The sequence below is a fragment of the Microtus pennsylvanicus genome, chromosome 8 (genome assembly GCF_037038515.1).
Source record: "Microtus pennsylvanicus isolate mMicPen1 chromosome 8, mMicPen1.hap1, whole genome shotgun sequence".
Lineage (NCBI taxonomy): Eukaryota > Metazoa > Chordata > Mammalia > Rodentia > Cricetidae > Microtus > Microtus pennsylvanicus.
In genome coordinates this window covers 35039043-35050363 of record NC_134586.1, presented here as the reverse complement: position 1 = coordinate 35050363, position 11321 = coordinate 35039043, and the positions used below count along the sequence as shown (strand labels likewise).

The 11321-nt window shown below is 44.1% G+C and overlaps 1 protein-coding gene across 2 annotated transcripts in view; it reads left to right on the top strand.

The window, feature by feature from the left end:
- Positions 1–10806: 10806 nt before the first annotated feature.
- The window catches only part of Lmcd1 (LIM and cysteine rich domains 1), a 61379-nt gene continuing 60864 nt past the window's right edge, over positions 10807–11321 (top strand). The window contains exon 1 of one of the 2 annotated variants that reach the window (XM_075983269.1): positions 10807–10961. In XM_075983269.1, the coding sequence (XP_075839384.1) occupies positions 10920–10961 (42 nt within the window). In that variant the 5' untranslated portion in view covers positions 10807–10919. The remainder of the gene's footprint in view (positions 10962–11321) is intronic. The other variant, XM_075983270.1, reaches the window with a different exon arrangement.

Sequence of the window (11321 nt, the reverse complement as noted above, 5' to 3'; positions counted from 1 at the left end):
CATTGAACATAAGCAAGTATTTTCTACACATTGTTTGCAAACTGCATGCCAGCTAATCACAGAATGATTCAAGCTCAGTCAGTCCAGAAAACTTCACTGATAGCCCCGGTGTCTCATACCCAAATCTAATCCCCAAAGAATCAAGATGAAATCAAAACGGAATTGATATCAGAAGGATGGGACCCCTGATGTGGGATTCCCCTCTGTGTGTAGTGATTACCATTGATTAATAAAGAAAACTGGCTTGGCCTAATAGGGTAGAGTAGAGCTAGGCTGGAAAAACAAAACTGAATGGTAGGAGAAAGGAGGTGGAGTCAGAGAGAAGTCATGTAACTCCATCAGAGACAGATGCCAGACAGAACTTTACCCAGTAAGCCACAGCCACGTGACAATACACAGATTAGTGGAGATGAGTTAAATTAATATGTAAGAGTTAGTCAATAAGAAGTTAGAGCTAATGGGCCAAGCAGTGCTTTAAATAGTACAGTTTCCATGTGATTATTTCAGGGCTGAGTAGCCTGGAACCAACAAGTGGCCTCCTCTAACAGACCCCCATGGTGGCATCATATAAGAAGAAGGGAGGGTCAATGAGTTTGCTCTGTACATAAAGGTACTTGCTGTCATGCCTGATGGCTTTGATTTCCAAGATGCACCAAGGAGAAGGAGAAAATCAGCTCCTACATGTTGTCTCCAGATCTCTGCACATAGACTAAATAATTAAATATAATTAAAAAGAAAAAAGAACAGGAGGAGGAGAAAGAAGAAAATGAAAAGGGGGAGGAAGTAAGAGTGAGAAGAAGGGGAGACAGAATTGAGGAAGAAAAAAGGAGAGAGAAGTTGGGAATGGGGGCAGAGCTGAGGTGTTTTCTGCTTCACCACACAATGAGCTCCACAGTGTAATCATGTATCCTGAAGCTCCCTGCACCTTCTATGTGCTGAATACATTGCAGTCCCCCGCCCCTAGGTCTCTCATCTCCTAAATCCACCAGCTAAAATAAGTCCATCCTCTATAAATTACCTTGTTTCGGGCATTTTGTTATAGCAACAAAAAATGGACAGTAATGCCAAGCTTTTATCTAAGCCCCACATTCCCACATCCACTCCTCAAAGCAGACAAATTTATTGACAGTTATTTTAATAACATTCTCCTCGCACACCCTCAGCCGAGTTTATACAGTGGTTCTGTGTGTAGGCATTCCTGAGTATAAGGCTAACGGCCTAGGATTAAAATATTTTTCAGCTAAGAGAAAACTATAAAGGAGGAAGGAAACTCTTGGTGAGCAAGAAGGCGTTGTACACCTGTGGCCTTATCAGCCAGGAGCTACAGTTTGTGGTACCTGGTGGTACCCTGCAGTACCCTGGTGCCATTTGCCGTGCCTCATGGAAACGGTGACAGTGACAGCTGCCTGCATCTCCCAAGCTCTTCACATCCTTCCGTTGTCTCTGCACTAGATATGCTGTGTTTACAAACCAGCTACTTTTTTTCTCTTACGATCCTGGGCATGGAACCCAGGGTCTCCAGCAGGCTAGGCAAATTATCCACCACTTAGCCATATCCTGGACCCAGTTACATTATTTTTAATATAGGTAAACTGAAGCACAAAAGACTTACATGCCTGAAGTAGCGCTCCAAGGCTGAATAACTTCACAGTTGGTTTCCTTGTGACTTCAAAGCAACCAGCAAGCCAAGCTATAAGGTACCTCATTTCCCACCTTACCTTCCCAGCATTTCAAACTGGTTGTCATGTTCCCATTGATCACCAAGCCTCACATCCTTATCTTGACTCATATATAACAGAGAACACAAAGAATCCAAAACAGATCACAGGGAGTCTGCCAAAGAGCTTGCAGACACCAAGCCAAACGAGGAGCATTGCATTTTGGGTCGGAGTTACAGTTAGAATCCTAGAAGGGATTGCTGAAGGGAAATAATGAAGGGATTTATTATAAAGAAGGAAAAAGGGGCCAGTAGTTTCTTAAAGAAAAGGGGAGCACCCAAAGTCAGCAATAACTAAAAGCAGAAAACCGAAGTGGCAAAGCAACAGAGTTATCACTGTTCCGTGGGAACTATGCATATGTAGGTGTTCTGGTTAAGGGAGAAAGGGCTTATTTTAGTTCATAATTCCAGGTTAAAGTCTATGCCTTCTGAAAAGTCAAGGCAGTGGAACTTGAAGCAGCTAATCACATCATAGCCACAGTCAAGAGCAGAGAGAAAGAAATTCATGCATGCTTAGTGTTCAGCTAGCCTTCTACACTTACGTAGCACAGGACCCACTTCTTAGGGAATGATTCTGTCCAAATGGACTATGTCTGCTCACATGAATTAACATAAACAAGACAGCCCCCACAGACATGAACCAGAGGCCAGTGTGATCTAGACAATTCTTCATTAATACTCTTTCAGGTTAGGGAAGATAGCTCAGCTGTTAATGGCTCATAACCACAACTTCAAGTCTCTCTTACTAGGTGATTCTGCATTGTCAGGTAGACAAGTATAACTAACCATCACAGAGGGGGACATGGCTAGCACAAAATCCTGCCAAGGGAGGACAAGAGGAGAATAAATATATGCACTTATATTCTACCACTGGCTGGACCCAATGAGAAGACAGCAAAGTACACATGAATGGAGTCTGAGGATCTGCCTCTGGGCACAGAGCTAGAGGAAGAAGAGAAGATGAAGTCAAGGGCCATGCAAGAAACATCAACACCAAAGTTTGGGGGACCCATCCTTGCCCAGAAGGTTCTCACCCAGAAATCAGGGACTCCCTGAGTGATCCCAGTGTGAACTTGTACCCCCACTAGCTGGGAGGCCTTTGGCAGCTAAATTGACGTGGCTGAGCTCTAGATTCTATCTGGAAATACAAATGACAGCCTTTGGTCATCTCAAGAACTTCACTCATCAAACACTACAGATGCAAAGCAAGATAGACATGTGTTTACTTCCTTCCTGTGACTTTTTCTCTTTCAGGTAGGAAGAGCCACTCTGAATGTTTAAGGAGGAAAGGAGGAAAGGAAAAAGCCATATAAGAACCAGCATTTGCCTGTTTCTGCTTATTGGAGTGTAGGAGATGGAACTCAGAGCCGCAAGCGTGCTTGGCAAGGGCACGTGTATGAGTGTTCATGCAGTTATGTGTACATATGAAGGCCATCAGAGGTCCATGGTGGTGCCTTTACCAATCATTCTCCACTTGATTTTTTTTAAATGGGGTCTCTGCTTAACCTTGGAGCTCAGAAGTTAGCTAGACTGGCTGACCAATAAGCTCCAGGGATCTTCTTGTTTCTGCCTCCCTAATATTGAGGCATGCATTGCCCAGAATATGAACTCAGGTTCTCATGACAGTGAGAACTCTTTCTCTTGACAAAGACAGGAGAAATCCCCCCCCAGACACTTTTGGACTAACAGGCCCACAAACAAACTATCCCATCTCAATCAAGTTTATGAACTGAACTATCTGCTTAGTTCCTTAAGATGCCTTTCCTGAGTATTTGGTTACACCAGTGAGAAAGGTAACTAACAGAGTAACTTAAGGACAAAGGAAGCTGTTTAAGGAGATACTTGGGCCAGAGATATGGCTCAGTTGAATAACATCTAACTAGCATGTGAAAGTCCATGAGGTTCCATTCCCAGCACTGAAAAAAAAAAAAGAACTAAATCAATCAATTAAAAGAATGGGTACCCCATTCACATGATTTTCTGCCCAAGGAAGATATAAGACCTCACAGGAGTGTCACTTTTAGAGAGACAAAGCAAACTTGTTCTTCCTAAGAAGTAACAGAAAACTAAAGCTTTAACACAAATTCAATGATTATGGAATGATGCTGCTTGGGTCTTTTATTTGGTGTAAAAGATAAGCAAAGATCCAGCACCTTCATGTTCTTTTCACATCTACACATCCCTTGGCTTCCAGTGGGGTACAGCCCTGTCAGTTACTGCTTATTACCATTAAGAGTCAATGTCAGGGAAGATGTGTTTGTTCTGCTTTAAGGGTTGATGGGTACAGTCCATCACGCATGGGTGGTTTGGAGGCAGGAGCTTCAGGTGGCTGCTCATAGGGAGCAGAGAGTCATGACTGTCAGCACTCAGCTGGCTATCTCCTTTGAATACATCTTGAGAGTATATACAGCCCATGATGTGGTGTCATCCTCATTTACAATGGATCTTCCCATTTTAATTCCTTAATCTAGACAATTCCTAACAGACATGTGAAGAGACATGTCTCCTGGGTGATTCTTGTTTCTGTCAAGTTGACGACATCAACAGTCGCAACCTATCTCAAGTAAACACAACAAATTCATTCTAAACTGAAAATGAATAGTTTAAATAAATGCCCCAGCTCAGCAATTATAGATATTCACTCACTCTTGAGATTGTGTGGCTGACCAAGAGCTGTAGGCTTCTGGCCAGCATCAGCAGAATCTGCTGGACCATCAACTGATAACTCCAGGAAAAGATAAATGTTCAAACAGTGAAGTCAAGTTCATCACTTCCATACTATCATAAAGTTTTGTTTGTTTGTTTTTAAGTCGGAGGCTTGGAAGATGTCTCAGTGGGAGAAGATGTGCCAAGCAAGTGTGTGGATATGAATTCAGGTAGCCAGAGCCTATGGAAGAGCCAGCCAGATAAGGTAGTACATATCTGTAATCCCAATGCCCCTTTGGTGAAGTGGATGGCAGAGCTGGGAAAATCCATGGAACCTTGCAAGGCAGCTAGACTGGCTAAAGCTGGAGCAAACAAGAAGTCCTGACTCAAGTGGGAAAGTGGGGACTGATACCTGAGATTGTCTTCTGAGCCCCTCAGGCTGTGCACCAACATAGAGGAGCATGTTCACGCATGCACGCACACGCAGACACACACAGGAGAAAGGGTAAAAAAGACGTCTAAATCATTGTTACAATGGTTTGGGGGGGGGGCAGTTCAGGCACACTTAACTGGTTAATTGGGTCCCTGGCTCAGGGCCTCACAAGACTTAGTTCCAGCTGTCAGCTGGCATGAGGTATCCAAGAAGACCTCCTCTGAGACAGGAGACAGGCTCCATTCTTCATCCAAGCTCATCTGCTGTTGGAAGAAGTCGTTTTCTTGCAGATGTAGAACTGATGGTGGTTGATTCCTCAGATCCAGCAAGACAGAAAGAAGGGCTATTTCTGTCAGCAGTGGGCTCTCTTCTCCTAGGCTCAGCCCAGGCTCCCCTCTGTAGCTTATTCTAGACCTTAATTCCAGCTGCAAAATCCCTTATCTGTGCCAGAAGAAACATAATCATGGCATGATTCCCAACCCCTTCACCATCTTGTATTTGTTAGAAGTAACTTGCAGGTACCAGAATGGCGAGCCACTTTAAACTTCTGTGTACTGAAAATGGAGCAAGAAAAATGTACGTGCATTTGCAGTAAGAGGGCAACAACCATCATTATCTTCCGTTTAAAGAGACCATGAGATTCTCAAGTAGCTTCTAACTTCTTCATCCATGGTAGATAGAGCTGTAGCAAGCACACATTCTCTCTCTCCCTCTCTCCCTTTCTCGGAGCTATTTTTAGGTATACATCCTGTTCTCTTTTTGTATACCCTTTACCCGATTAAATGGGCAAAGGCTACTATTGCACCTTAAGGTAGATTGCAAAGCTGACACCAAGGACAAATTTACCAGTCACTTCTAGTAACTTACAGCAAACTTGAGTTGCAAGGTGGGGGTCAGGCTCAGTGATGTTAGCAGAATCAGGCTCAACATTATGCTCCTGGCATATTGTACTTTTCAAAGAGAGTCGCCTCATGTCTTTCTCCACCCCTGTCAAAGACTGTGAAGCAGAACGCTGGTTGGATCCAACAATTGTGGTTTTTAATCCAGATGTTTTGACCCTATAGGCAAAGCTTTTCTTGATCTGGGAGGTTATCCAAAAATCTGGAGAAAATTAGATCTTTATTCTAAAATTAAAGTTCCTGTAAAAAGAAAATAGCAGGAAAGAAACCAAAAAATTTAAGTTGTGGACAAGTCACAAAATATATGGCACAAATGTGGGTTGAAATTAACACAAATTAAGCTATCAGATGTCACTCATGCATATTTATAACAGCTAATTAAAATAGACTATGTGGTCTGTGAATTATTTATATCTACTAATCCTTAAGTGGTAGATGTTTTTAATGAATACAGGATGTTCTAAAAAATTCATAACCAAATAAAAGTCATTATTCGTGTTCACTCATGGAGACAGCTTGGGCCATGTTTACTACACCCTAATGGTAAAAACACTGTAATCAGTGGGGATGCATGAAAGTATCTGGTGTGCCTCCAGGAAATCTGGGTTCAAATCTTGCTTCAACGTCCCTCTGCCTTTGTAACGTTGGCAAAAATCTCTCTTAGTACAAGCTGCACCAGAGGCCATAGGAGACCCATCCATAACTGACTTCATAGCCCATTATTTCACCAGGTGGCAATGGGGGAATGTCTATTATCAGCTAAATTTCTTTTGTTTAGTCTGCAGTGAAGCCCTGCTGGCCGCATGAGGCCACTGAACCTTTGCAGTAAGGCTAATCTTGAGGGAGATGTACCGAGAGGATAAGATGTTTCAAAGATGTAACACAAAGCAATAACAATAACAGAAGAGGTTGATGAGATGGCTAAGTTGGTAAGGGCGCTTGGATGCTGTTCCGGAGAACCCAGATTTAAATTCCAGCACCCGTATGGAGACTCACAACTGTCCATAACTCATTCAGGGGATTGGCTGTCCTCTTCTGGCCTCCAACGGCATAAAGCATGCACATGGTCCACAGACCTGCACTTTACACAGCCAAGACACCCATACACATAAAACAAATTAATTAACTAAATATCTAGTCACTGGCTGAAAATCGCGTCCATCCACTAGAGAGCAACCTGTGAGGACAACCCCCTCCCTGCTGTGTTTACCATTGTGTGCTCAACCTCAGGACTGAGCCCACATTAGCTCCCAATTCAGTGTTTGCATCTTTAGTTGAATAGAACTGTCTTGAACCAAGTACTTACCTTTCCCTGAGAGTGGCTCACTCCTCTGTAATAGCGACCAGGGTCAGGGGAAGGTTACATGGAACAGGTGAAAACACCTAAAATTTGAGACTGTGAATTTGAATTTCAGTGCTGGCAATTTCTAGTTCTGTGATCTTTGATAAAGAAAGGCCTTTGAACTTTCATTTTCTGAGTGGTCAAGATCTAGTAAGATATAAGTTTTAAAAGGTAGAGTGACCTAGTGTTAGTTATTGGACCAACAATCTCCAAGCAGAAGGATTTTTCTTTAATGTATGGAGTATCCCCAGCAAGTAGGCCAGGGCTTGATTAAGGCAGGTGCCTGAGACTCCTTTGTGAATGAATTGGTGTTTCCAGCACCTCAAAACAATGAACCTTGAGAAAATCAGACCTTTCTACTGTTACCCCCCCAAAAAAATACATTTCCAGATTTCTATTTTCTTCCCCAAAGAAGTAAAGAATTCCATCCCTAAAGTACATACAGGCATAAAACTATACAAGCAAAAGAACCAGAATTCAATTCTCTGTACCCATGAGAAAAGCCAGGCATGGAGGCATACATGTTTATAATCCCAGCCCTAGAAATGTAAAAACAGAGAATCTCTGGGACTTACCCAGTCCAGTGTCAAGATCCAGGTTCAATAAGAGACATTATCTCAAAAAAAAAGGATATGGCATACACATGTTTGACCATTGACCTCCACACACATGTATGGCATGTATGTACCCATATACGCCATACACAGAAAAGGGGAGAGAGGAGGAGGAGGAAGGAGAAGGAGAGGGGAAGAAAAAAGAGAGAAGAAGAAGAAGAAGAAGAAGAAGAAGAAGAAGAAGAAGAGGAGGAGGAGGAGGAGGAGGAGGAGGAGGAGGAGGAGGAGGAGGAGGAGGAGGAAGAGGAGGAGATATCTCAAAGCTGCAATGATGCTGAGCTACTGTGGTCACAATCTCTCCATGATAACAGGCTGTAATAGTTTAGCAGCCATACAAGTCCATGGCTATAGGAGCTCCTTTGGTGCATGGTTCTCCAGGACTTGAATGATAGAAATTGGCATTATAAGCTGGAATGGGGACAGGTTCTAGAGGACAGCAGGGATCTGTCATTTGCCCATAGTATTTCTCTAGGAAACAGTGGTTTGGGCACCGAAGACAGCAGCTCTTGTATTCTATTCTGAGAATAGACCCTTACCTCCTTACCTTTACCTCTGTCTCCAGGTACATTGAAGTATACTATGACATCTGCATCCTTCAATGTACCTGGAAATAGAGGTAAAGGTAAGGAGAAGTGGAGGGAATGTAGCTGAACCTATCAGTGTCAAATTAACGCAGTTACCATGATCCCCAGAACAATGATTTCTCAAGATGAGACAGGAAAAGTGCCTGGAAAGGGAGGGGGCGGTGACTTCACTGGGAAGGCCTCTGCCTGGTCGGAAAGGGATAAAGCTTGCCTTTGTTACACTCCTGGCTTCTGTTCGCATTGCTCTGAGACATGAAAACTTCTGACATGATGTCTTTCTTTAGCACTGTTGTTCTGAGAATTTGCTACTGAGAGAGTCGCTCATGGGAAAACTTCCATCCAGGGCCAGGCTTCTGTTGACCAGGTGGATGTCTAATATTTACATGGAGCCTGCCTTGGGAGTCTGAACAAAGCAGACAAAGCCTGATGAGTGTTAATGAAAAGTCAGAATCCCAGCTAGGAAGATTGCCTAGTTTGTAAAACTCTCAACTAGTAAACACAAGAACCTGGGTTCAATCCTCAAAACCTATGTAAAATTAGCTTGGTGTAGTAGCATGGTCATAATCCCAGCAATAGGGAGGCAGAGACAGGTGGATCCCTAGGAGTTCACTAGCCAACCAGCCAAACCTACTGGGCAAAGTCCAGGCCAGTAAGAGACATTGCCATAGATTGCCAGCCCTTGACAAACAATAGCCAATGATGTCCTCTGGTCTCCTCATGAACACACACACACACACACACACACACACACACACAGAGAGAGAGAGAGAGAGAGAGAGAGAGAGAGAGACAGAGAGACAGAGAGACAGAGAGACAGAGAGAAAGAGAGAGACGCACCAGAACCAGATCTTTATTCATCTATCCAACTAATGGGCCCTCAACTTCCCTTACGTGCTTGATAGTTGAACTTAGAGCTAGGAATAAACAAAACTAATTATAGCAGAAACCTGTGAGAAAGAAATAGGCTCTCTGCCATCTTAGGGCAGGGGTGGGAGGAGGTAAAATCACCAATGCATAGTCTTTTCCAGGAATAGGAAAGAGGAATCACCGTTTGAGTCAGAAAGGGGTAGGGATGATTTGAGATTCTTGAAGAAGATGAAGGATTAGGCAACAGAAAGCTTCTGATAAGGAAGTTTCAGTATGTGACCCACAGTCCCAACCCCCAAGGAATCAACACTAAAGGATGTACTTTAAGGTCAGTGTTGGGCCTCCTACAACCAATCTTCCACTTAACATACTGGAGCCCTGGCTTCTGGTAGGCAATCTTGCCAATGTGGGTTGTAGAAAGACCACCTCATCTCATGGAAGATAAAGGAAGACTGCCTCATATAAAAGAGGACAGGGAAATCCAAGTCTGGGAGCTTCCTCAGACAGCATTGGGGACTCAGAAACAGCTTGGCATAGCCAAGCAATCCTGGCCAACTTACAGGTATTGTTATCAGATGTAACGTGGACAGTTCATTTCAAGGAGGAGAAAAATCAGATAGGCTCTTGCTCATCCAGACCTGCAAGACTCAATTTATGTAAAAATTACGAATTTTCACAGTCAGTCTTTTACAGTCTTGAGCTCCTTCCCCGGGGGCCAGTTCTGTTCTCGCCTTCACAGGTTAGGTCAAGTCTTGTTGCAGAGTGCAACTTTGGTGTCTCCTCATCTTCCTAGTTGGCATGATAATCATACTACATGAAGTAATTCTGATGCTATAATATTGAAATGGCTCCCTGGGTAAGGGCGCTTGCTGCCAAACCTGATGATCTGAGTTCGATGCTGGGAATCCATGTGGTAGAAGGGGAGAACTGACTTCTCCAAGCCATTCCCTGAAGTCCACATTAAGTGTTGTATTATATATACATGTGCACGCGCACGCACGCGCGCGCGCACACACACACACACACAGAGAGAGAGAGAGAGAGAGAGAGAGAGAGAGAGAGAGAGAGAGAGAGAGAGAGAGAATGTAAAAACATATTGTATTCTCTTCCCCTGAGAAGAGAAGGCCAAACACGTTATTAAAAAGTCATTTTAAACTTTTTTGTTATTATTGTTGTTTTTAAGAAATGTTAATTTACTAAAGTCTCTTCTCTCTGGTAACTAGAGACCTTACCCAGCTTAGGGTCGATCCAGGCTTCTGCTGACCACGTGCCTCTTGTACCCCTAGACAAGGAGGAAGAGGGTGGGCAGAGAGCACTGCTCAGCATTTATTTTTGGAGCCAGCTCTCTAAAAATACCTTGGCTCTTTTCTATTTGCTCTCTCTTTTGACCTGAATGGATTTGCCTGGGTCTCATCTGCCCCTCCCTCTGCTCCTTGCCCTTTAAAGGAGAAGGGCGTGGAAAGGGATTCCTGCCGCCTAGGGGACAGATGTGAGCCCTAGGTGGCAGAGCCGCCTGCTGCACTGACGTCAGGGTAGAACTTAGCTGCATTCTCAGCCTCCGTGCAGAGGCCACCCTAAAGGAGGGGAGCAGCCTTTTGCTCTGATTGGCTGGCCCCCAATGGGCGCCCACTCGCATTGGCTGGGGACGTTTTAGAGGGAGTCCCGCTCTCCAATTAAAGCAGACGGCGGCTCTGTGCAGAGCCCAGAGCAGCCGACTGAGCGCACAAACCTGAACTTGACCCATCAGCTGCAGTGTCCCTCCTGCACACCCTCCCGCCCCTGTCTGAGAAGCCAGGAGCTGTTTCTGCATTCCTAGGATGGCGAAGGTGGCTAAGGACCTCAACCCCAGAGTACAAAAGGTGAGCCGAGATCCCTCTGTATTGGTGTATCCTCTCATTCCCCTTGCTCTCAGTCGCACAGAGTACCTAGAAACACCCCAAGGGATGCGTCAAATCCACACAAGGCACAAAAAGCAGAATTAGGTGGTTATACTTACTTGAGTTAACAGACGCATCCCTCAAATCCACTCTTTAAGCCATTGTTAAGAAAAGTATTTACACTGAGTCTTGGTTCTTTATTGACGCTGATTAAAGGTGAATTAAAGTAAAAATTTAGGACGCAGGGATAAGCGCTTGTTTGTGATCATGGGAAATGCCCTAGCTTTCCCCACCCTGTCCCCGCCGCTTCTCTGCTTTCCTGGTGTGGCTTTAGTGAAGTTT